The sequence below is a fragment of the Tauraco erythrolophus genome, chromosome 15 (assembly GCF_009769465.1).
Source record: "Tauraco erythrolophus isolate bTauEry1 chromosome 15, bTauEry1.pri, whole genome shotgun sequence".
Classification (NCBI taxonomy): Eukaryota; Metazoa; Chordata; class Aves; order Musophagiformes; family Musophagidae; genus Tauraco; species Tauraco erythrolophus.
Genome location: NC_141479.1, coordinates 21,943,149 through 21,969,010, shown reverse-complemented (window position 1 = coordinate 21,969,010; position 25,862 = coordinate 21,943,149). Strand labels below are relative to the sequence as shown.

At 61.6% G+C, this 25,862-nt stretch overlaps 1 protein-coding gene across 1 annotated transcript; it reads right to left on the bottom strand.

The window, feature by feature from the left end:
* Positions 1–1,143: 1,143 nt before the first annotated feature.
* TANGO6 (transport and golgi organization 6 homolog) lies at positions 1,144–24,874 on the bottom strand. The gene is made up of 17 exons (XM_086621146.1): positions 24,152–24,874; positions 23,769–23,885; positions 22,365–22,515; positions 21,458–21,585; positions 20,794–20,956; positions 20,151–20,233; positions 16,839–16,951; positions 15,234–15,410; positions 13,889–14,015; positions 12,645–12,824; positions 9,464–9,598; positions 7,370–7,879; positions 7,099–7,156; positions 5,269–5,421; positions 3,108–3,259; positions 2,177–2,290; positions 1,144–1,455 (listed from the first exon to the last, which is right to left on the bottom strand). The coding sequence occupies exons 1-17, from the start codon at positions 24,872–24,874 to the stop codon at positions 1,279–1,281; spliced, it is 3,261 nt and encodes a 1,086-aa protein (XP_086477272.1). The 3' UTR covers positions 1,144–1,278.
* Between the last annotated feature and the right edge of the window lie 988 nt (positions 24,875–25,862).

Below are 25,862 nucleotides of genomic sequence, written 5' to 3'. Positions count from 1 at the left end.
TCTGGCCCGGCATGGCACAGGGCAACTGGGATGCAGGTAGCCGGGGCTGTGCAGGGGCAGGCTGCGGCTGCCCAGTGAAGGGGGGCTGCCTGGTGAGGGGAGTCTGGGCTGGATCCCCAGTGGCTCCAGTGTGACCCCGCAGCACCCCCATCCCCAGCCCCACTCCCCCTGCCAGGTGGGTGCTTGGCAGCTCCTGGCGCAGGAGTGGGGCCCACGGTGCTGGGAGGGAGAGGGGTGACACCAGTGCTGGGACGTCCTGAGCACATGGCAGCGAGCGGTGGTCCCGGCCAGGCACCCTGCGCGTCCCACAGCCCCTGGCTGCGCTCCCGGCACACGCAGCAGCCCTGGCATGGAGAGGGCTCGTGGTGCTGCAGTAGAGGGGCTCCATCCTCAGACCCTGCAGTGAGGGAGACCCTGGGAAGCAGTGCAGGGCAGGCAGTGCCACAGCAGGGCCTGCCCTGTGCCACTGCTGGCACCACAGAGGAGGACAGGTCCCAGCACAGCCCCGCTCCCAGCACCACGGCCCCAACGCACCAGCAGAGCAGGGGCTTGGCAACGTCGGCTTCATTTCCCTCCGTCCCCCCGGGAAAATCTCTTGGATTTGGCTAAAAACACGGCATTTAGAAGATGGTTGAGTTGTTGCCTCCAGGGATTGTCCCGCCCCTCGCCCGGGGCTGGCACCCAGAGTGGCTCCCTCCATGCCCACAGGCACCCAGCAGTCAGCTCGCCAGTGCCAGGACCCTCCAGCATCCCCACAGCATGAGTGTGGTGCAGAGGGCCAGGCAGGGCTGCCCGCACTGGGGGTGTCAGCAGCAGAGCCCCCTGCACCCCTTGGGACAGCCATGGCACCCAGTGCTGCTTGGCTACATGGGAGCCTGAGGCACCGACCCCATCGACTGCTCCCCCGGTCCTGGGGGCTGATGCCCACCCTCCCACGGGACCCAGGGGTTCACCAGGGCCCGTGCTGCTGCCGCCACACCAAATGTGTGAGGGCGAGTACGGCTGCAGTGGCACCAAGGGGCTTCGCACGGCTCCCAGAGATGTCACGGGCACAGGGCTGAGCACATCCACGTTTAATCCCCCACCATGTCCCAGTCAGCCCCCGTGCCCCGGCTGTCAGGAGCCCGGGGCGGCCGTCTGCCCTCCCAAGGCTGTGGTTTCCTTGCTGGCTGGCACCTGCCAGTGGCGTCCCCGGGGCACAGCGAGCCCTTCCCCTCGGAGAGCTGCTCGACCACGACGCCAGAGCGGGAAGAGTTTGTTTCTGTGGCCCCGATCCCGCTACGGCAGCACCACGATCTTCTTCTCCAGCGACTGCGGGGGGAAGAGGACCCTCCTCATCACCGCGTCCAGCTCCTCCAGCGCCAGCTGGGCGTGCAGCACCGTCGCGCCATCGGACTCAGCCACCACCACGTGCTTCAGCAGGCGGTAGAGGTCCCGCAGGACGTCCCGCAGCACCTGGGCAGAGCGGGCAGGAGAACCGTCAGCACCCGCCAGCGTCTCACTCACACCCGCAACAACCCCAAACGCAACCCTCGGCGTGCCCCGGCAGGCACCGCGCTGCCCCTTCCACTGCCGCTGCCAGGACACAGCGGCACCACCACCACCGCACCGCCTCAGGCGTGAGCCCCGTCCCTCCCGTGACTCAGTTTCCCCACGCGCCAGCAGCGCAGCCCAGCACAGCGGCACATCGCGGCGTCCCGCCGGCACAGGGTCCTGAGGGGAAGCCGAGATCTCCGCTGTGGGTATTTCTGCCAGGAACCGGCTGTTTCCTCCACGGGAGCCGAGTCCCAACACGCTCATTCCTGAGAAGCGGGGAGGAAGGTCACGGCCACGGAAAAACGGGGCATTTCCAAGTCAAATCAGTTGACGAACAACTCCCACGGCTCCCCAGAGCTGGCACTGCCCTGCAGCATAGCATTGCCCTGAAGCATGGCACTGCCCCATGCCATAGCACTGCTCCATGGCATGGCCAAGCAGCTCAGAGGGTCACCCCTGTGAAGCCCCCTCTGCCCCAGGAGGGATCCAGCACTGAAGGGACCGTTTGGTGGGGGAGGCACAAGCTGGTCTCGATCCCACGGGACTTTTCCTGGAAGCTGCCCGGGAAGGAGCCCTGGGGATGCCCAAGAGCCTGGTGGAGGCTGCCCGTGCCCCAGGGACGGGCAGGGAGGTGACCCACCTCGGTGGCCTTCTCGCTGAGCCCCCGCAGCAGCACCACCACCACGTGCACGGCGGCTCTTCGCACCTCCGCCTCGGGGTCCGTCCTGGCTACGGCCGTCAGGCAGGAGGTGACCTGTGGGGACAGGGCGAGGGGCCGTCAGGACGGGCAGGGGGACACGGGGGCACCCGGCAGAGCTGCTGGCCACGGCCCCACCTTTGGGACTCCCCTGGGGTGGTGGGGAAGTCACTCAGTGGCCTGGGGCTGAGGATGAGGATGGGACCCCTGCATCCAGCCTGCAACAGCTGGGCGTTCCCCTGCTGGGCACCCAGCTGGGGGGGATTGACTTTCTGGGGGATGTGGAGCACGCGAGTGGCACGCAGGCGCCTTGGCAAGCTGCATGAAAAGCAGGCAGAGTCGAAGGAACCTAATTAAACCCCTGGCAGTGACAGCCGGGAGAATGAGCAGAGCTGGTGCGTTCCCGAAATAGCTGCGCGTGGTGCGTTGGCATCTCGTCAAATGCTGCCGGTGCCCCCCCCCACCTCTATGCCAAGCGGCTGCGAGCAGGGACCGGGGAAGAAGCCCGAGTGCCCCATCCCTGCTGTCTCCTGACCTTCCTCCCACTCTGGGAGGCACTGGGGGCCGAAGCTCCGGCTTCCACCGGCGCTCAGACCCACCAGCTTGAGGGCTGCCAGACCGTGACGCTGGTGGCTGCCGCCAACTCTCCGGGCAGAGGACCCCCAGAGCCAGGCTCACCCCACCGAGACCGCAGCTCCAGAAGCCGCATCTCACTGGGAGCCCACAGCCGGGGCGAGGGCCGTCATCCCCCAGCAGTGAGCCCTCCGCAGCCCTGCCATCTGCTAACGAACCGCCCTCGTTAACGAGCGCTGGCCCGCACTGCCCAGGCAGGGGCTCGAGGAAGGGGCTGGTAATGCTGGGACGGAGCCGGTACCTCCTGGATGATGGAGCCCAGCTGGAAGCCGAGGCGCTGGCAGAGCTCGCCCAGGTTGGAGAGGCTGCTGGCCCGCAGCGTGCCATCAGCGGCCCGCGCGCCCCGCAGGAACGCCTGGATCAGCGGCTCCCGGTGCTTGACCACCATGTCCCCTGCAAGAGAGAGGAGAGTGGCGCGTCACGAGCAAGGAAAATCCCACGGCGCCTTCCTGCCAAAGCCGTGGTGCTGTCTGGAGCAGCTGGATCAGGTTCCCCCCGCCCCATGCAGCACCACTGAACAGCTGGATGGAACATCTGGAGCATGGCTTGTGCCCAGCACAGGAACCCGGGCACAGATGGAGCCTCAATGCCGCGGTGCCAGGGACAAGGACGCCATGGCACAGTCCCCCGCAGCGCCAGCAAACACCCCACAGCAAAGAGCTTTGTCTGGGGCCGGCCGGTGCATCCCACATCCCCCCGGCTCCCGCGGGGCCGTTCGGACGCAGCCCACACAAACGACGTGTGAAGCCCAAATTCTCACGTCATTCACCCGCGCAACCCCCCCCCCAATTAGCACACGCGGGCGCCGCGGATGTGTGAGCCGCCTAATTAGAGGCCGGCGCGCCGAACCCGTGACTGGCATGCACAATCGAGGTGCCCCAGCCCGGCAGCCGCGCGCCCCATGGCGTGGACACGGCTCCCACCGGGCAGGGGCTGCTCGGCCAAGGGGAGCACGTGGCGGCACTCGCCGGGGAGCAGCGGAGGACGGGAGGAAGCTCTGGCCGGATCACCGGCCCACCAGCTCGGTGGTTTCCCGGTTCCCCCAAGCCCCGTAAGCCCCTTGGGCACTGGTGTCCTGCAGCTGATGGCAGCAGAGGGGTGCCAGTGGGGATGTGGAGACAGGAACAAGCCGCATGGGCAGCAGCGGGACCCTGTCCTGCTCCAGTGGGACAGGGAGCAGGGCCAGGTGGGGACAGGGATGGGGATGGGACGGGGATTGGGACAGGGACGGGGCAGAGCAGGTCGCAGGCAGCAGCAGGATTGCTGGGAACCGCAGCGCGCTGCTGCGCAGAGCCGAGCGTTTCTGGAAGCACCGGGTAAATCCTCGCTCTTGAATCCTGAAGCTTTGCAACAGAAACAACTTCGTGCAATTTGTTCTATAAATACACAGGCGAGCCGGGACGCGCCGGAGTCGCTGCCCGTGGCAGAGGCACCGCGGGGAGGGGGGAGAGCCGCCGCGGAGGCTGTGCCCACCATCCCGCTGCCAGCCGTGCCGTGGGCAGCTGCCGAGGGAAACCCAGTGCGGTGCAGCCGCAGCGCCGGGCGAGGCGAGGGCTGGACGCACGGCCATCGCCACGGGGCCTTCGGAGACCGCGTGGCTCTGCCGCTGCTCGCTGGAGCCCCGCGGGGAGATGATGGCATCGCCAGCCCACAGGACACCCGGCCTCATGCCAGCAGCAGGGCAGGGGAGCAGCACGACCCAGCCCAGGCAGCACCGGTCATGGTGGGGTGTCCGCAGCCAGCAGAGCTCGGGGACGCCGCTGCGGCAGCTGTGCCCCGAGGAGAGCTCCGGCAGGACACGCAGCCGCACCGGCTCGGGCCCAGGGGAGCCCCAGCACCGGGGTCGGGGGTTTGGTCTCCACAGGGGGAGGTGGCTCTGCCATGGCCAAGTGGAGTACAAAGCGCCCAGCCGGTGCCCAGGGACCCCCGCCCGGCTGCCCTGGCAGTGGGGACACCGGCTGCCGCCAGCCGCGGGGAGCTCCGTCGCCTGCTCCCGCTGGCCGGGGCTCTGCTGGGGAAGAAGACGAGGCGTTTTAGGACATGTCCCAACAGCGGCTGCCAGGAAAGGCCTCATCCAGCTTTTACCCCTCAGCCCTGCGTGTCCGGGCGCTTCCCAGCAGCCTCCGCGCCCAGCGCTGCCGCTCGAGAGGACGGTGGGCTGCCGGCAGCACCCGCCATCCCGCCCCTGCCCGCCGGCAAACCCCGGCCAGCCGCCCTTCGGCTCCCAGCCCGCTGCGGTGGGGCCCTGGCAGCTGCTTCTCACCTCCGGACAAGCAGCAGTTCCCGCTGGCTTTGCCGCCTGGACCTGGCACCGCGGCAAAGCACAGCAAGAGGCCGAGCGGTGCCGCGGCTGCCGGCCGCAGCCAGCATCGCCACGGCCATGGCTGTGGCAGCGGACTCACCCAGCGCCCGGGTGACGCGCATCAGCACCTCGCCCAGCTTCATCCTGGTGACGGTGGCTGCGGTGTCATCTGTGCCCTGCGCTGGGCACTCGTACTGTGCCAGCAGGACGGGCAGGATGCGCTCCGGGTATTCGCTGGAGAGCAGGGCAACGCCTGGGGGGGTGAGAGGAAAGCGTGGGTCAGGGCCAGGCTGGAGGATGGCACGCGCCACCACCCTCAGCAGAGGAGCCACCGGCGGCCGTGCCGCCCCGGCACCCCTTGCACAGCCATCACTTGCGGGACCCCTGTACTGCCCTGGCCCCCGGCACTCCCTGCAGCCCCTCTGCACAGCGCCAGGGCAGCCCAGCACCGGGTCCAGTTGGGTGCCAAGCCGAAAAATACATAATTTAGCAGTTGGCAGCAGGTGCCCACTAATTGCTGCCAGTTGATGTTCCTCCACCGAGCGTGGACTCAGCGTGCTGGCCGCAGGATGCTGCGGGGCTTACCTCCGGGCTGGCCCAGTGTCAGGGCAGCCGGGTACCGCAGGCGATGGTCGGGCGCAGTGCCCGGTTGCTGCTCTCGGCTCCCTGCCATCCGGCACACACTGCCGGTGCCTCCTCATCCCCGCCAGGACTCCGCGAACCCCCGGGGTTTGTCTGGCCCAGGCTGGGAGCCAGAGCCCGAGCGTGCCCTGCACCTGCCATGTCTGCGCCTGGTGAAGAGGGGTCAGACCCCAGAGGTGGGACACATGCCAGGCTATGTCACGGGGCTGCGCTGGCTTCACCATCCCGCTAGAGACAGGGGCTGGGGGCAAACACTGGGCAGGGCTTCGGCAGCACCAGGCTCCCAGGCAGCAGGCATCTCTCCCATGGGAAAAGGCAGCTGCTCTCCAGGGAAAGAACGCGCGGCAGAGGCTGCCCTGGCAGTGCCAAGTGCTGAGTCACGGTGAGCCCCGGCTCCCCTGCCCTCCAGGAGCAGCCACCTTCACCTTCAACCCCGTTCCCCAGTTATCAGAGGGCGCCCGGCATGGGTTACCCTCTGCAAGCCCGGGCACATGCGGAAAGGCAGCGACCTTTCCTCTGGCATCACCTTGCCAGAGCCCAGCTCAGCGATTCCTGGCAGTGCCGCTACAGCCGGCTCCGGTCCCAGCACCAACCTGGCCGGCTGGCGGGCAAGCCCTGCCGCTGCGGTGGGGAGCCTGACCAGGGCAGCGGGCAGCCCGCCTGGCACAGATGGCAGCACCGCGTGCGGCGTGCCACAGGTGCCGCTGCCAGCGCGGCGCGGGCTGGGCGAGCCACCGCCGCGAGGAACCGCGTCAGGGTTAATCACAGCCACAGCCGCGCTGCGAAACACGGAGCAGCTGCACGGGGTGTATTAATCACCCGGGGACGGTTGAAGCGTTTGTTTCGCCTGCACGGCAAGGACGAACGCGCCCGCTCAAGACCGTACAGGCAGAGGGAAGCACAGCGATAAGCTGTGTTTCCTGGGAAGCGACGTGAGCGCGGCGGCACTCAGTGCCCCAGCAGCAGCCCAGCACGGGGAGGAGGGCAGCCAGCAGCGAGCGGAGTGGCACGCTGCTGTCCTGCCAGCCTGCTGCCCGCTGCTGTTCTCCCGCCTCAGTGGGGGCAATGATTTGTGGGGCCAATGATTTGTGGGGCCATGAGATGCCATGGATCAGGGAAACAACCCCGAAAATGCTCCCGTGGTTCTACATCCAGGCATGAAGACAGTCCGGGAGGGCAGGAGATGCTGAGCCCCCAGCTGCTCTCTGCCCTCGCTGCCCAAAGTCCCCCCAGCACAAAAACCTTCTCCTGTGAAGCGCCGGCACTCACCCGGCCGGGCATCGCTCACCTTGGATGGCTGAGAGGTAGACGAAGGCGTCCTCGTGCTGCACGTTCTCCAGGAACACCTGCGAGGAGAGGGGAGTGCCGTGGCCAGCGGCCCCGCACCGGGCTGGCAGTGCACGGTGGCAGCCCTGGTCCCTCTCGCCTGGCACCTTCAGCCGACGGTGACAGCAAGATGGGATGGCTCCAATAATATGAACCATCCCCAGCCCACTGGCACACTCAGCCCCAGCTCTGAGCCATGGCACAGGAAGGGGACCATGGCGGGAGCCCAGTACCTGCAGGAGTTTCTCCTGAAGCTTAAGTGCCTCCGGATCCCGCTGCGTGATGAGGCTGGCGAGGTGGCGCAGGGCGGCTGCCCGGCTCGGGGGCTGGGGGTCGTAGGCCGACACCAGGAGCTCTTGCAGCCCAGCCGGGGCCGGGCTGTCGGCACACGGGGCTGGAGCAGGACCCGTGGTGCCAGGCTCGTGGCTCACACTCTGCTCTTCACTCCTTTCCGCGGGAGCCGAAGGGCGGCTGCAGCCATGCCGTGGTGGTGCCCAGTCGCCCCTCGGGCTTGGGGCTCCACCGGGGCTGCCGTCAGGGCTCTGCGCTCCCGTCCCCGCCTTCTTCCCCAGCACGCCGTCAGCAGCAGCACCCACCGTGCCGGGGCAGAAGGCCCCGTGGGTGCAGATGGCGATGCGCAGGTCTGTGGCCAGCTCCTGGGTGAGGGGCTCGGGGTAGGTGCGGGAGAGCTCCTCCAGCAGCGGCACCAGCCGCTTCAGCACGGCGAAGTCACCGGATTGCAGCTGTGGGGGAGAGAACAGCAGCACTGGCACGGCCGTAACGGGAGCTTCGCTTCCCGGGATGCTCCTGGCAAGGCAAGTGGGCAACCAGAGGTCCACAAGCCCCACCGGTCATTTTGTAGCCCCCACGGCAGCACCAAGCCGGCCACCCTCCGTCTCCAGCCCACGAGCCGGGCTCCAGGCACCATGAGCTGTTCTCAGGGACAGCAACAGCCCCAGCTGTGGCATGTCCAGCGGGGCAGGAGCCACAATCGCGCTGGCCCAGCCCCGAGGTGCCACGGGAGAAGGTGGGAAGGGGCAAGAGCCCAGAGGAGAGCAGTGTCTGTGTGGGACCCTCGCGCTCAGCATGGGGCTGAGCTGGGGACATCCCTCCCCGTGTCCTGCCAGCATTCCACGGGGCTTGCCTGCGGTCCTGCCTGCAAGGAGGCTCCAGGCGAGGCAGCTGTGCCTGTCTCCTTGTCCCAAGGCTGCGGTGCCCAAGGGCGAGAAGTTCCTGCCCTAAATTAGATTTAACAGCTAATCCCAGAAGGAAAATCTGGGCTGGAAGATGTGAAAAGTGACACTTTAGCAGACATTTTGGGGAGCTTTCGGATGACTGTGTAAAAAAACCCCCGTGGCCATTGAAATCTGAACAGCTTTGCGGCTGCTGCCAAAACCTTTTGCATCCAATTTGCCAGTTAAGTGGCTCCTGTTATCGCTGGAGCGGGAGCTGGCCCGGGAGGGGCCCATTAGAGCTGTGAGACTCTGGTTATAAGTTTTCTTCAACTAAATAATGTCTCTTTTCCCACTGTTAGGAATTTAGCAAGATGACACAATAAATTATCTTTTTCCATTAACAGTTGGATTTTCCTTTGGGCGAATCCGGGGATGAAGCAACCCTGGCAGCTCGGTGATGTAAGTGCAAGCCGGAGCGAGCGCGGGGCACTACCGAACACACGATGGCTCCCCGGGTGACGGGGTAACAGACCAAGGTGCTGTTTTTATAGAGGATTTTCAAGAACAGTAAGTTCTTGGAACACCGGGAAGTTCACTGAGATCCGGAGATGGAGCCTGTGGATGTGTTGGGATGCAGAGAATGGACTACCAGCATTTAAAGACACTGTATGTGACTGCCCTGCTCTGTCACCATCTGCTTGGAAGTAGACTTTGGATTATAATAAACAAATTAACTGGTCTCTCCGGGTGCCTTGCTGGGATCACAGCCTTGGCCAGCACCCTGGCACCGCTCTGAGGGAAAATACCATGTATATGTATATATATAAGCACATAGCCTTGGACTACTGACTCCTATGATGTAAACCTGAGTGTGTTCATCCAAAGAACCTGAGTTTTGAGAACTTCTCGCCTTATTTTAGGTTGTGTAACCTCAGCAATAGTAGAGAACGGAGCTTAACTGCCAGCGAGCAGGACGCTGTACCGGGCAACGTCACCCAGTGGACTATGAGGGTTGGACTCAATGATCTTAAAGGTCTTTTCCAACCTAAACGATGCTGGGACTGAATAGGGACCCCAACCCAGGGAGCACCCAACCCTCTCCCCTCTCCCTGCACCCCAAGGCTGCTGAGGACCCCGGCTTTGCCCCCTCACCTGGACAGCTCCACCAAGCATGGCGGCCACGAGCCCCATGGCCATGGCGAGGGTCTGCGTCTCGGCGGCCGCGCCAGGGCCCTGCGCCGGGCTGACGCAGGCTCGCTGCAGCACGGCTGCCACGAACTCCTCCACCTGCCAGCGGAGAGGAGAGAAGAGCAGTTAGGAGGGGGGATCCCAGGGTGCTCCAAGGAGCCTGCCCCTGCCCGCACCACGGGGTGCCGGTGCCTTTCCGGAGCGCCGGGCATTTATTGGAATTTTTCAAGCCCAAGTCTTTCTCTAGCTCAATTTCGTATGCACCCGTTGTGTTTCCCTGTTGCTGCCACCATCTTAAAACCTTCTCTCTCAGACCCGTTCCAGTTGCCTTCCCAGCACCTTCCCAGCTCCCTGGCCATCGCTCCGGTGGGGTGAGGTGGCTCAGCCACACCAGGAGCCCCGGGGAGCTGGGGGACAGCTGGGGCACTGGTGAAGCCCAGCTGTGGAGGCACCAGGGATGCAGGAGGGAGTCGGAGTTCCCAGGGTGGCTGCTGAGGTGCTGGAGCCCCTCAACTGCTGCACACCCCTCCAGCAGTCCCCGCCGTGCCCCGAGCCCCGCTGGCTGAAGTTCGGGAGCGGGGCTGGGAAGGCAGCTGAGTCAGACAGTCCATCAGTGGCCACAGCCAGCGGGCTCTGGCACAGGGTGGGCAAACTCATGCCCACCAACTGCAGCCCCGGGACGAGGCGCTGGTCAAAGCGTGGGGGCTACTCTGGGCAGCAGAAGCCCCCACGGGGGCTGCAGGGGCAGGGGACCGGGCCACTGACCACGTGTGTCACTTATTTTGTGATTTTCTCACACTTTTTCCCCCCCCTCAAGCCCACAACGATCCCGCCTGGCTGTCATCAGCCTTCTCAACACTTGGCACCAAACTTGTTGATCCCACGGGCTTCCTGCGCTTCTAATGGAGCTTGAAATTAGTGAGTTTATTTTCTCCATGTCTTTGCCAGCTGCGCTGGCACTGCACGGCTTGGGGTGAGCTCACCAGCTGCAGCAGCACCCCAGCACTTGGCTGTGCTGGGAAGGGGCTGGATAGGGGTCGGTTCCACGTAACAGGCACGTTGCAAAATAAGAGGAACTATTCTGGAAAACCAAGTGCAAGGGCAACAAGGTACTATTGCATCAAACCCCACATTTCCAGCCTCCAGGGCACAGGCACTGGGTGCAGGCAACGCGTTTCCTCATCAGCAGAGGAGCTGATTGCTGCCAGCTTCGTTAAGCACATCCCTGCCAGGGTGAGAAGGGAGGCTGGGAGGGGCTGTGGGAAAGGCAAAGGGACCTTCTGGGCTGATTAGTCCTTCTGGGCTGATTAGTCCAGAAATGAAGTGCCGTCAAACAGCAAGAATAGGGAGTAAAAACAAGTGTCAGAACATCTGCTCTCCTAAAACAGTGACACACACAAGCTGAATGGGTTGGAATCATATTTAATGCAAAAAAATAGGAACCTCGTGCATAAATAATCTACCAGTAGATAGCTACTGAGAAAAACAAAAAGTTAAAAAAAGCCCTAATCTAGAAGAAAGAAAAAACACCCTTATCTAGAAGGGGAAAAAATGCTTGAAAAATAAAACACTGGGGCACGTTTCTGCAGAGCATCCTTGGCACATCAAGGAAATCAAGTCCATCTCATGACACTGAGCCGTGAGGGGCGGAAAAGGTAAATAAATGTGCGATTGTGGGGGTCCACGGCTGCTGCCATTCCTGGGGTCTGGCTTTGGGAAGAGGGACCCCCTCGCTCTGTCCCCGTTATGCACAAAGCCACGCTCCGGGGCGCCTGCAGCAAGAGCAAAAGCCCCGGAGGAACCGTGTGCTGCAGAACAGCTCTGCCACTGCTGTCCCACCCGAGGGAGCGCTCCCTGAAATAAAACACCCAGGTGGAAGTAAAATGGCTTTTTTTATCTGGGTTTCTTTTTTTGGTGGTTGTTTCTTTTTATACTAGACTCACTGCTGGACCCAGAAACCTGGCAAAATCCTTCCCCATGTCCCGTCCTGACTTTCCGACCCAGAGAAGGGAGCAGGTCCCGCGCGGGTGGGCACGATGGAGGGGCAGGTGAGGACAAAGCAGCGCCAGCTGCCGCACCCACCGGTGCCCGAGGACACCGGCTGGGTCCCCTCGCTCACGGCACAGCGCACACAAAGGCTCCTTTGTCCCAACGGGAAAAGCAAGGAAAGCTGTGGTAGCAGCGACCGCCTCCGCTCAAGGCGGTCACAGTTAACTGCACAACAGGTCACTGAGTTGGAAAAAACACAAACCAAACCAAAAACCAAACAGGATGAGGAAGTTCAAACACAGTGATCAGGTGGGGAATACCGTCCTGCCCTCGGTGCCCAACAGCCTTCCCGACCTGGCACGGTGCAGGGCAGCCGATCCCCTTTGGCGCTGCTGCTCAGGGCGGACACAAGTGCCATGTTTTAACAACCCTTTTTGGTACCAGGGTCCAAAAGTCTCAGCTGGCCTTTGAAATTACAGTATTAAATAAATTTTACAGCTGCCCGTTCAAGAAGACACAGACAAGCGCCGACCGTACGAGCACAGTTATGCCACCCTCGATGACCAGACACACCACTCGCTGCGGGCGCCCCAGCAGCAGAAATAAGAGAAAAGCCACAAATGGCCCATTCGGGACGCGGCGGCGGTGCCATGCTGGGATCGCCCAGCTGGCAGCCCAGCCGCCGCAGCTCCCAAAGGTGGCGGCCAAGACATGCCAGAAAACCCGGGCACCAACACCATGGGTAGGCAGCAAGCACTGGCGTAAAAGGTCTGCTGGGTACAGATGTCTTCAAGCTCTGCCAAACCTGGGAATAATTTTTGCTCAAAATAAAGACGAGAAGCTGGCAAGTGAGGGTTCTGATGAACACACAGGCTACTCTCTTGGCTTTAACATGCAACCACGGACACAAATACGAAGACGTCTGCTGGGCTGATCCCTCCTGGCTCTGCAGCTGACTCTGTCCTTCCTGCTGGCACTACACAGGACGGCGTCTCGTTGAGACACTCGCAACTGAATCAATAAACTGCTCTTGCTGGGGATGCTCTAGCTTTCTCCAGCTGTTTCTCAGCCCTCGTCTCCTTAGAGCCCAGCAGCCCAGAGCTCGGTCTGCCACACGCTCCAGCCGCCGATTCCCCAGGGCTTTGCCGTGACCAACCTGAGCGATGTCTGTGAACACGGTGTCCGAGACGCTCTCGCACAGCGTGGCCACCAGCTGCAGGACCAGCAGCTTCCTCCTCTGCCCGGCGTGGTACTGCTCCAGCTCCAGGAGACTCCCTCCAGGCACCGCAGCCGAGTTTGAATCCACCTCGTCCTCCGCAGCCACGCGAGTCAGCGCCTGCCGGGAAGGAAGCACAGGGCATGGAGAGCCAATGGTTCAACACAGACAAACCAGCGCCAGGAACACTGCGGACACCACACCAGCGGCCCTGGGTGCAGCAGGTCCACGTTACCCAGATGTCCACCCTGCTGCAAAGAGTCCCCATTATCTCCCCTCTTCCAGCCCCATCTCCTTCCAGACACACGTCACCAGGTCAAACGCTTGCAAACCTCCATCCCTGTGGACACCACACAGAGCACCACCGAGCTGCAAGGCTTGCAGAGTCTCTGCTTGCAGCCTTGCTTCCAGCAGCGGCTGCTCACAACGGCACCCGGACCCCCCAGCCCTTTGCAGAGCTCATGCCAACTCCTCACATGACCAGGACCTTCCACTCGGTACATCGAGAAGGTCTCAGAGCTGCCCACGGCTCCCGGGCGTCCCATCTGCGTCACGGCAGTGTCCCTATGCCCAGGGTGCTGCAAACCCCGCACAACTACAGCCCAGGGCTCCACCTGCCAGCGCGGGCACAGACAGCGCAGCCCAGGCAAGGCCAGGACAGGACCGCGGGGGCTCAGAGCAGGATTGCAAGAAGGAGGTACCGGGGTCCCTCTGCTAGAGCCGAGGAAGCAACAGGGATTGTTCACAGCCTCAAACACACCATTAAACTCCAGACATGTTCTTGTCGTCAAAACAGCCCAGGGGGAACAGGTTAAGCCCTTCAGGACCCAGGGCTGCCTCCCTCTGCCAGGCTCTCCTGCCCTGCACACAGCAGGACCGCTCCACCGCGTGCCGTACCCCGGCTCAGCACTCCCGAGGCACGTAAGGGGACAATCGGTCCCCTTTGCCGTCTGCCACACAGACCGCGTGGCCCAGGGAAACCATCCTTGCCCAGAGAAGTTGTAGGTGCCCCATCCCTGGAGGTGTTCAAGGCCAGGTTGGATGAGGCTTTGAGCAACCTGGTGTAGTGAAAGGTGTCCCTGCCCATGGCAGGGGGGTTGGAACTAGATGATCTTTGAGGTCCCTTCCAACCCAAACCGTTCTATTATTCTATGTGCCCCAAACAGAGACTTGCCTGCCCTTACCTTCAGGCAGCGGATGAAGAAGTCTCCGGCCAGACCGCTCTTCTGGCAGTGAGACAAGAGCTCCACCAAGTTCTCCATGCAGCACTGCTCCGAGGAAACCTTCTGGTAGAGAGCCTCCTCTTCATCGCTGAAACAGGTCACTGTGTCACCAGCACGATCGTACCCAGACCCCCTCCAGGGCCGGCTCGAAACTACTGCAGGGCAAGGTGAAACCCCTTCACCTTCCGAAATCCTGCCTCCCCTGGGAAACCTCCCTCCACAGCACTACCAGAAAGCGCGAGCCTGGAGGCAGCTGAGCCAAACTATTGCTCGGTTCATTTGGTCTACGTGATCACGCACTCAGTTTATTAATTAACCTACATTCATTAAAGCAGTAACATTAACAGAAACTGTGAGCACAAAACACACGTTTAATCCAGCCGTCCTGTAAAGAGCGGGATTAGCGCTGGCTAATTCACGCAGCGGTCAGAGCCATAAAAGTAGGACAGACATGGGCAAAGCCACGGCTGTTAAGGAGTAATTTTGAAGTATACTCAGTTTAACCAGTGCAGACCTTCTTCTAATTCAGTTCAGAAATAGATGGAAACGCAACAGAACACAGGTATTTGTACAGCGTTTTGGTAGGGGCGCAGGCGGCTCCCGGCACACCCACCCCACGGACACTCCTGGGCAGGAGCTGCCCACTCTGCCCGCTTGGCAGCACTGCCTGGGGCTTGTACCACCAGCGACCAGCTACCCCGCTTTACACCAAATGTCACGGTGCCCAGCAGTCCCAGTTTGCGTGGCTGGAATCTAATGGCTGCAGTTTATTCCCCACATGGCCACGGTCTGCCTCTACTTGTAGAAACCATCTGCAGGAGCAGGAGGGGAGCTTAGTTGCTGGCTCCACCACACTGGCATCGCTAGAGTCCTTGCTGCGATGAGGGATTCGACCCAAAGGATTCCACTTGCTCCGCACAGCCACGATCTGCCACAAGACAGGCCTGGGCTGGAGGGTTGAAGCAGAATTTGGGGAGCATTGGGACTGAAGGAACATGTCCCATTCCCAGACACCCCACAGGCAGAACTCAGAACTCAGGAAAAGCACGCAGAGAGCTCACACTGACGCTCAGATGGAACGTGCTGCTTTTCAGGGCTGAAAGTCGGAGCTCTGCGCCATGTACAGGGAACCCGGAGGCTGAGTGGAAGCATTGCCTGCCCAAGCTTGGCGCAGCCGGCTGGGGGGCCAAGACTGTGGTGGGACGGCACCGGCAGCCCCATGCTCACCTGAGCTCTCCCTGCCAGGCACGCCGTGAAAATCCCTACGTGCTGAATGATGTCTGGGGACTGCCCTGACAGTGCTCACCTGATGGTCTCCTCCACCGCGATGGTGGCACCACCCTCGCTGCCCGCGCAGAACCGGCACCGCGGGTGCAGAGCGTGCACGCTGCTGTTCAGCCCTGCAAAGCCTTCCAGCACGGCCAGTGACACCTCTCGCTCCGACTTCTCCAAGAACCACAGCAGGATCTCCTGGCACGGGGAGCTGGCAAGGAGAGAGAAGGCAATGGTGACCTTGCTCTGCCCACTGTGCCCCTCCCTGCACACCAGCACTGCAACGGGACCACATCTCGGGATGAGGGAAAAGACTCGAGTGCTCTGGAGAGGCTACAGACACTCCTTGGGATGCTCTGTGCTGACAGCTCTGGCAGCTGAAGGCATTTGTGTCAGTTTGTAAGGGGACCAGCAGCACACGCTGTCCTTCTGACATTCCCAGATGGAAGGATCTGGGTCCTTCGGGATTTCAGCCCAGCGAGGAAGGGAGCGCTCCGTCTGAACAGCGTGTCTGTACAAGGACAGCCACTTCCCCACAGCCTCGGCACGCCGTGCCGGATGCTTCACGCCAACATGACAAAGCACAGAGCCACCAGCTGTGCCAAGGAAGAGGAGGAAGGAGACAGGGAGCACTGTAAGGTGGCACGGAAACCCCTGCCAAGGAAAGATGCAGGTTAATGAGGTGAAGTAGCAGCGCTGTGCCAGGGGTCTGGAAACCGGAACACTTCCAGGCAGCTGTGGTTTTAGCTATCCCTGCCAAATTCCTTTGCAAAGAGAGAAGCGAGCAGCGACCGTGCTCACCCAGCAGCAGTGTTAACTTGGCTTGTTCCACGAACGTGCCGCAGCACTCACTCCTCTTTGAAGTGATTAACGATGTCTTTAATAACAGCAGAGGCCGTGTCTACACAGACCTCGCAGGGAAAGCCTCCAGTACCCACACACCAGTACCACCAAAGCAAGGTGTAAACCCACCAGGAGGGTATTTTCTAGGCTGGCCCAAACTCAGAGCAGTCCAGGGAAAGCCGGGGAGGAGAAAGGAGAGGGGACAGCCAACACCTGGTCACCACCGTCCCTGCCACCACGACTGACACACGTGTGCTCACCATGGTACGTCAGCCAAGGGCAGGTGGGCACAGCGCAGGGGGCAGCTGCCGAGAGGCAGACCCTGCACGTATCAGAAGAGAGTGATCCCAGATCCAAGAACAATCCTGTATTTCCAACAAGGTGTTTTATCCAGTTTTTATCCCGTTTCTAAATCCCTGGTACACACATCCCTGCGACACCCAGCCAGGTCTCAGCGTCACCATCTCTGTGCGCAATCATGACCGCTGCTCCTAGGTGGCACCAAGAGTTAACCCACATTCCCAGGGCTCCTGTGGGGCCGGCTGGCCTCTACGCCGAACATTCTGGCTTTGGGGAAGATAAAAACTAACTCGAGAACTGCTTCCTCGGGCACAGGTCTGCCAGTAAGGTCATGTCCCGTGCCTGTGCCTGCGGTTACTGCCTACTCTGAACGAGAGCTCTTCAGGGAGAGAAAATTGGTGTCAGGTTCTGTACGTGCCCATGTAGAGCACGTCCTTTAGAGGTGGGCAGGACGGAGATGAAACCCCAGAAGTCGTCATGCACAATCCTTCCTTACCGTAAGTATGACACATTCTGCTTGGCGAAGGAATAGAGGGAAAAAACCACTCCCAGGACCGACTGTAAGGATCCCAGCAGCAGGCTCGAGTTGTCATTTCCAACCACATACACCTACGGAGAGAAGGGCACGGGGGAGGAGAGTCAAACACCTGCGTGGAGCAGAGGGAAGGCAAAGGGAAGGACAGAAAGCATGTCTGCGTGCAGAGCGGCAGGGAGGATGGCAGAGGGTTTTCAGCCTCTGTTCCTTTCAGTCTGGAGCCTGTTTTCCCTGATTATGCCATATGCTGTACTAAAAGCAGCCTTCAGCACCATCTTTCTCCTAGCATTTGCTTAACCACAGCACGGCTCCAAGCTACAGGAACACTGCAGCCAGCTATTCGGGAAGTCTGCTGCTTAGGGGTAAGTCTTGCGTTACAGAGAGATGCAACAGGCACCTTTGAACTGGCAAATCTTTACGGAAACACCGCACCTAGAGCCAAATCTCAAATACAGAGATCGGTCCCTAGCAGGGCAGCTGGGCTGACGTGTGCCAAGCTGAGCCAGTGGGTTGCAGGGGCTTTGCGGAGGCTGTAGGGCCACGCTCCTCCCTTCAATCCCAAGCAGCACCCTCCCAAATCCCTGTCAATGCCCTCCTCCACGAAACCAGCACTCCCTTCCCAGGCGAGCCGCTGTTACCAGCTCACCGTGCACAAGCCCTACCTTGCTGCCCACAGAGCACAGGAAAAGCGCTTGCAAAGTCTTACGAAATTGCGTTTCCTTTTGAATCTTTTCCACAGAATTGTCCAAAACTAAAAGCCAGGCAGGACGCTTTCAGCCAGCGCTGGGAAAACTCTGTCTAGAAAATGGTTAAATACCAAGCCTTGCCCAGCTGGACTCAGGGTTTGCTCAGGGTTGTTGTGTTCAGGTCCTTGTTTTAGCAGGCTCTACCACCCTCCATAGCTTTTAGTTTTAAGAAAAGGAGGGTGGGGAAACAAAGTCTTTTCACAATCTCCAATTCACAAGTTCTCCGAGGGATTTCCAGCGGCAAGGGACTTCCAGCAGCGTCAGCTGGTGAAATACCTGCTCAGAAGATGCTGTCACTTCACACCAGAGCACTCCCCACACCTCCAACCTCCTCTGCCCGCTGCAGGGCTGGAAGTGCCCTGGGGACAGACCAAAGAGCTTGTGCCTGCTCCAGGAAGTGTGTCATGACCCAGGTAAGAAGGAGATTGTCCTGATAACGTCCTGCCCAGCTGTATTGATGCAAGCAGACCTTTTTTCCTGCTCTAATCCCCGTGGAGCCATTCTTCCTAACCAGAAGCTTATGTACACAAAGCCTCCTTGATGAAGCCCCAAGGATGGTTTCCCACTCAGCATCAAATGACACTTGCCAGGCAAGAAACTCCCACAAATTCGCAGCAGCCTGGAGTCTCCGTTGCTAATCTGGCTGCTGCCGGGCCCCCAGCGCTTTGCCATTAAGGAGGAATCCGCCCCAAACGCCCCCAGCACTCACAGCATTGTGAACGCAGCCACAGAGCAGCCCTCCAGACCGGTCTCTGCCTGCCAGCTAGTTACAACAGATCATTACTACACAAAATACTACAACAATCACAGCACTTAAGAGCTTAGCCTGCCTAGGGGCATGCCAGTAAGCAAGTCACCAGCTTCTTAAAATTGAATTCCTGGGCTGGAGATGTCCTTCTGGGTTGGAACGGGCAGCAGAAAGCTGGGCTGCTGTCAGGGCAGGCGGCGGAGCCTGCAACGTAGCACTGGTGATACTGGCGGGAATGGCAGAAAAAGGAGCTACGAGGGAAGGTTTCAGAAGAGAGGCCTCCACAAAAAGTCCTGTTCATTCACAGCGAGCACAAGAACAGACCCCACCTCTCCCCGCAACACCAGAGCCAAGATCTGCACTGCTGAACACCTGGCTTGTCGCTCCGAGGGACCCGCTGCAGGAAGGAGTTCCACGGAAGTGCTAAACCTGCACCGTCCTGCCCACCAGACGCTTCCTCTAACACAGAAGGTGGTCTGTCCCAGCACCTGATCAGGGCTGGGAGAGCTGCTGAGCTTCAGCAATTCCGCTTCGGCAGCCCGGCACACAGACCAGCTCTGAGGTCCCACCACTGCCTCCAGGTACCTTCGGGCACCAAGAGCAGCTCCAGGGGAGGTGGCTGGGCACCCAGCAGCAGCTGCAGAAGGATTACCCACCCACAGCTTTAAAATTAACTTCCTGCACACGGAAACCCACGTGTCACAGGCTTCGGCTCAGAATCCTGCAAAACAGGATATTCATTTTTCCTCATCATTATCAATTTACCTTATTTGTCCAATGGGACCAGACAGACCATAATGCCTTTAGCCCCCAACAGGTATCAGCAGGGGAAGATGAATCCCTGGGGACACCCCATGGGAACCAGCAGCAGTGTGTCCATCATTTCTGGGACACCTGGAAAGGCTCGCAACTCCAGCGCTCTGGCACGGGCTGCCTGCTGCAGAGCTCAGAGGCAGGGAGAGCAGCTCCCACACAGGTCACCCTGGGCTCAGTACCAGCCCTATTATCCATGCCCTGTGGGAAGGAAACTGAGGCACTAAGAGCAGGCTGAGCCAGCGACAGCCTGGGAGGAGAGCTCAGGCATCCTCTGAAGATTCAGCACGTGCGTGCGGCATTCCCCAAGATCTGTCCTTCCCTCTGACCAGCTGTGCCCCTCTGATGCTGGTAGGTGAGTGGCATCATCTCGGACAGGGACTGACAGCCTGAGGCAACACGTGCCAGGCCAGTATATTCCTGACTAGCACCTCCTGCCTGCCCTACCGTTACCTGCACTACCATTACCTGCTCTACGGTCACAGCCCGAGCCCCGAAGCTGCTCTGACAGCACACTCAGACACAACGCTCCTGAAGAAGCTGCACAATTTAGCAATGCTCAGAAAGTCGTGCTGCAGCCCATGGAGAAAGAGGGTGTGAGGGCAGCATGGAGACTCCCGGCTACCAGCCCACTGCTCAGACTCTCCTTACTTTGACACACCAGAAAAGAGTTGTTTTTCCCAGAGACTGGGAACAACATGCGCTTGCTGCCATCTTGCAGACGTTTTGGGGGGGAGAACGCTTGAAAGGATTCAGGCAGCACCTCTGGTAACCAGCACAAAGCTGCAGTGCTGCAGCCAAGGTTATTCTGTGCAGCTCCTGGCCTCGCCGCAGCATCACGACTGCAGGAGATGCTGGTTTTTGTCACGGTCCAATACACACACTGAACTGCGCAGAAAGTCTCAAACCAGCACTTTCTTAGAGGAGTTTTCTTGCCTACCCTCAGGCCCAAATCAGACACGATACCTTGAGCACATCTTCCACACAGCTGCTGAGCTCTGCCTCTGTCACCAGCACGGTCCCTGCCGACAAATCTTCCACTGCTAGCTCTGAAAACAAAGGGCAGAAATCTCAGCACCCCCAGACACTGAGGGGTCCCCAGCAGAACGGTAACCCCACCACGCCCAGCACCCCACAGCACTTAGACAGCTCTCTTGCCTTCCCCCCATCAGGGCACACAGGAACTGATGAGCCCTCGTTAGCGGCGCTAAATATCACTGCCGTGCTGTAAACTCCACAGAGTTACAAGCGAATCAAAGCAGACCACAACTTCTGGATGGATAATTCCCCAGAGAGCTGTTTGGTCAGTGTGGGGAACCGACGGCTTCCGACTGGAAGCCCAAAATGAGACTGTCCGACTGGAGTCTCCCCAAGTGCACATTGCAGAAGCCCCTCCACTTGGCTCTTACGCTACAGTAATTTGACTCAAGTGCTAGTAAATACGGTGCAACCAGCCACACAAACATGTTCACAACCGACAGAGCTGGGCTTGTACCCTCAGCAGCCCAGCCATCAGCCCTGAGAAAATTCTGGTGGAAAAACAAAAAGACCAGCAAGAAGAGAAATCAGACCCTTCTCCGACGTGGGGCTCGGCAGAGACCGGCTGTACCTGCTGTCTCCGAGCACCGCAGAAGGGGTGCCAAGAGGGGCCGGAGCAGGTGCTCCTCTGCCAGCTGAGGGTGCTCTTTCGCCATGGTGAGCAGTGTCGTGGTGGCCACTCGCTGGAACTGGCGCGCTGTCTGTTTGTCCTGGATGTGCAGCAAGTCCAGAATCTGGAAGGAAAGTCGGCAACAAAGGAACAAAGATCAGCAGCCCCTTAGGAGGGGGGCAGGCCGACTCCTTGCAGCCAAAAGCAGAGACTGAGGAGCCTCCTGTACGCTGCCTGGCTGGACACTTGGCACGACATTCCGCATACGGAAGAGCCAGTCCTACGCACACGTTAAGGCAGGATGCGTTTCTGGGCTCAAACCAAGAGCCTGCACCACTCCCACGGCCAAAGGCTGGAAGCAGGAGCTCCACTGCAGAGAGCTGCTCGCAGCACAGTGCTGAACAGCTCGTGCGATCAGGCAACGTTATCCAACATTTCAATCAAAGATGGAAAATTCAAGAGTAGGGTGGAAACACGTTTTTCTGCTGCACTGGCAGCGGGACATCTCCACATTGTCCTGGCTCGAGCCAGGCCACGCTCAAGCAGAAGTGACAGTCCTGACACTCTCCAAGCCAGGAGTTGGCTCCGCGTTCCCAGCCAGAGCTGGCGAGGAGGGGAGACCTACCTGGGGGCATACCAGTCCGTAGTAGTCCTCGAGGGAAAGGCACTGCTGCGGGCAGGAGGCCAGGATCTTTGCAACCGCATCGCATTTTCTCCAGTCCACAGCTGCTGCTTCAGCACCAGCGCCACCTGCTCCGCCAGCACAAAGCCAAGATCAGCTCAGGCTGACAGCAAAAGGGCTGCTTCTGGCTGAAGCCAGATGTTTCTGGCCAAAAACTGGATTTCTACCTTTTTTTTACTCTCTTTAAACCAAGGATCTTTCAGGTGACACCTGACTTTAATGACAGAAGGGGGAAAATTACTAAGACCCTTGATATTGGAAAAAAACTTCCACAAGTAGGTGTATGAGCCAAAAGGTGGAGGGAGGTCACGCTTGGACGGTGTCATCAGGTTGGTATTGGCCAGAGGAGGCTTTGGCACTAAAAACCGTGGGATTCAGCTTTTGGAGACCAACAGTTTCCTGTCCCGGCAGGAAATGGAGAGCAGGGCAGCAAGGCTGCCGAGCCCTGCAGCAGCTCACAGCCCAGTGCCCAGCACGGCTCCCACTGGACCAGCACCAGCGCAGCTCCTCGGAACAAACCATGCTCCCTACGCACACAAGGTGCAACCCCATGGAGGCATAAACAGACTAAATTAATCCGGAGGCTTTCAGTCTGGACCTCAAACGTGGCGGTGTACCCCGAACTAAGGGTGTTTGTGGTCAGAAGGCATTCGGAGTTGGGGAGAGGGAAAATCTGCGCAAACGTTCCAACGTCAGCTTGGCCTGACGGAAGCGGTTTCCCATTCCGGGGCTTTGACAGCACTGTCTTTCCCAGTCCTCTCATGGGATGAAACATCTCAGACACATCATCACAGCCTCTTTTAATCTGCGCTCCTGGAAGCCAAGAGCTGCCTCGCAGCACCCTACTCACCGCCTGTTCCCTCCACGATGCCCCGAACCACCGCCTGAACCCCGTTGGGTCTCATGAGCCTCTCGGAGAGCAGCTGGCCACAAAGGCGCCGCAGCCACGCCGGAGCCCGCGCAAGGGCCGGCTTTGTTTCTTCCCCGGGAGAGGGAGGACTCTGAAAGCAAACAAAGAGCAGGCTGAGGAGTGTGTTTGCACACTCCTGTGCAAAGCCTCGCTACCAGGCAAACAGCCTGCGCCCTGCCCCGCGGGGCTGGGGGCAGGAGCACAGGACAGTGAGACCTTGGAAATAAATCACTTCTTCGTCCAGTGGCATAAAGCCAATTAGGGCTTAATGAGAGAGGCCAGCCTTCCCAGGAGCATCCCCTCACGCAGAGCTTCCCCCTTTTAATTAGAGCCTCCCAGGGTCAGGCAGCAGCTCTGCCTCATTACCCAAACGGCGCACGAGGGGCTCAGGGGACAACTCGGGTTCGATGGGGGTCAGGGGTCTGCAGCGGTGACTCCTGCCAGGAGCTGGCACAGAGCACTGGGCTGCGGAGGTGGCACCGCAAACCCACCAAACGAGCAGTTTGAACAGAGGTGTTTGCTCCAACACCCCGGGGAGCTCGGCAGGCCGGCATGGCCGTGCTGTGGGGAAAGCAGCTCGGCTTTTGTTTAACTGGGAGCCCCTGGCTTTTGTGCCGGAGAACCACAGCGCGCGCAGAGAGCACTGCCGAGCGCAAGTGCCTTGCACAGACCCTTGGCAGCACCAGCACACGGGACAGCCGGCTTCCACCTGCTTGGGAATCGCGCACGGCACAGAGCCGCGCCAGAGCCAGTGGCCCCGTGCTATCCGCGAGCCCACCAGCAGCTCCTCGGATCCTGACCCCAAACCGTGATATGGCACCGGGCACACACCCACCCATGGCACCTGCCTGGAGCTGGGACCTGCTCCCTGCCCTGGGGACTCCCTAAACACAACGATGAGGAGATTTCCCTCCTGCCCACCGTCACGAGGCAGCCTTCGAAACGGCCACGAGCAGCAGCCGGTGCCAAGGCAGCACGGCTTCACCCCCTCAAGCGGAAAAGGGCAGGTTCTGGAAGGGAAGGTGCTTTGCTTGGCCGGGCACAGCGGACGCGATCGCCGAGCCAAGGCGGCACGCGCCGCGACGGGAGTCCCCGAGTTCACACACGCCCACGCACGCACCCTGGCACGGCGGGGCCCGAGCTGCCGCCGCACGAGCAACGCACACCCAGCAACGCCGCCCGTGTGCTCGCACGGCGCTCGGGGACAGGGGTGCCGCGCCAAACTGGTTTTTAAGGCGTAAGAACGTTTCCAGAAGAGCAGCAAAGGCACCCTCAGAGCGTGGGAACGCACAGTCCGGGCACCGCGGGCTGTACGCGCCCTGTGCCAGGGATGGCTCCAGGTACCTGCTTGGGCCGGCCCTGCAGGACCAGCAGCTCCCGCACCGCCAGCGGCTGGTAGACGCGGTCCAGGACGCGCCGTAGGGCTTCCCGGCACCGCGCTCGCTCCGCTTCCGAAACGCCCTGGAAAAAAGCAAATCCCGGGAGGTGAGGGCAGCTCAGCCGCCGGCACTGAACCCACCGGTGCCAACCGCGTGCCAGTGCCCCCGCAGCCCCTCGCCGCGCTCCCGGCTCTTCTCTCACATCCGGATTAACACGCGCGGCACGGGACCCACCACCGGGCAGGCGGCCCCGGGGCTCAGCGAGCAGGAGCCGGGACTCGTTCCTGGCACGGCCGGACGCCCGCGCCGGTACCGGGGGGCGCACCGTGGGGAGCGGGACGCACGGACCTCGCTGTGCGCGGCGGGGCCGTGGCCCAGCAGGCAGAGGCTGGCGAGGAGGAGGCCGAGGTGGCGGGAGAGCAGCGGGCCGCCCAGCGCGGGGTGCTCGGTCAGCTCCACCAGGGCGGCGGCGGCGGCGTGCAGCCGGGCCCCGCGGGCGGGCGGCGGCGGCGGCGGCGCAGGGGGCCCCAGGCGCTGCCCCACGCCCGGCGGCAGGTACGGCGCCAGGCCCAGGCCCACGGCGGCCCGGAGCGCCCGCGCCACGGCGCGGCCCTGCGCCACGCTCAACGTGTCGGGGCTGGGCGGCGGGGCGGCCCCGGCCCCGCGGGCGGCGGGAGCGGCGGCGAGCGCGGCCAGCCGCTCCTTCAGGCACAGCAGCAGCGCCAGCAGCCCGCAGGCGGCAGCCCAGCCCGGCTCGCCGTGCCCCGCCGCCCCGGCGGCCAGCACGGGGGCCCGGGCCAGCACGGCGTGGCGCAGGCCGCGCAGCGCCGCCCAGCCCGGCTCCCGCCGCAGCCGCTCCTCCAGCGCCGCCGCGTTGCTGCGCAGCGTCTCCGGCCGCAGGGCGCGCTCCGCGCCGGGCCCGGCCTCGCCATCCCGCTCACCGGGCCCGGCGGGCGGCTGCAGCAGCAGCTCCAGCGCCTCCACCACCCGCTCCAGCTCCGGGCCCGGTTCCGCGCCGCCCGCCATCTTGGCGCCGCCGCGAAGGGGCGGGGCGCGGTTTTCCGCCGCCATCTTGGGGAGGTCGGGCGAGGGGGAGGAGCGGCGGCGCCCGCCGCCATCTTGGGGAGGTCGGGCGAGGGGGAGGAGCGGCACCGCCCGCCGCCATCTCGCGGGAGCCGCTCGCCCGCCGCCATCTTGGGCGGGGCGGGAGGAGGTGACGGTGGCGGGGCGCCATGTTGGGGCCCGGCCCGGGCAGGGCGAGCTCCTCGGTCACGACAGCCCGGGGCTCATCGTCCCAGGAGGAAGCGCGGGGCCGCGGCTGTGCCCTGCCTGGCCTGGCGCCGGGGTTGGGGCTGGCGGTGTGGGTGCCCGTTCCCGCTCCCCACAGGTGTCGGCAGCACCAGCCCCTCTGGCAGGTCGGGTGTTTTGGGAGAGATCCCACCGCCAGGCTCGCCCCTGCGCTGAGCACGAGCTCTGGCAGCATCCATGGAATATGGAATGTGGCTGCAAGTGTTCCAGGCCGGGTTGGATGAGACTTTGGGCAACCTGGTGCAGTGGAGGGTGTCGCTGCCCATGGCAGGGGAGTTGGCACTGGATGGTCTTTGAGGTCCCTTCCAGCCCAAACCATTCCATGATTGTGTGATCCAGAAATAAACAGCTCATGCATGCGTTGCAAAGTGCATCCATTAGCGATTTGCCCATCCAGGACTGCAAGGAGGCAGGATGGCTGCAAACCCTTCGCCAGCCTCCCAGGCTGCCATGTCTCTGAAAGCCTACGGGCACCGCGGGGCACGTTATTCTTTGTGTCTCCATACAGGCAGGGCCTCTGAAGGGAGGGCACAGTAATTCCAGGGTCGGACAAACATCCGTGCTCTCCCGCTGGCTAACAGCCTGGCCTCTGCGGCACGGCCCGCGTGGGGCAGGGCGTCTGGCCAGCTGCTGCGCACACAGCCTCCGTGGTACGGCACAAGCAGGGTCGTCATGCCCTGTCCTTCTCCTTTCCCTAGGGCTCACCCAGGCAGATGCGGTACGAGGCAAAGCCAGGACCTGCTGTTTGCTG

Coding starts and splice junctions, on each gene's coding strand:
- TANGO6 (XM_086621146.1), bottom strand. CDS start 24,874: ATGGCGGCGGAAAACCGCGCCCCGCCCCTTCGCGGCGGCGCCAAGATG. Junction 22,516..23,768: donor TGCAGGGCCGGCCCAAGCAG/GTACCTGGAGCC, acceptor GTTTGCTTTCAG/AGTCCTCCCTCTCCCGGGGA. Junction 12,825..13,888: donor TCTTCATCCGCTGCCTGAAG/GTAAGGGCAGGC, acceptor CCTTCCCGGCAG/GCGCTGACTCGCGTGGCTGC.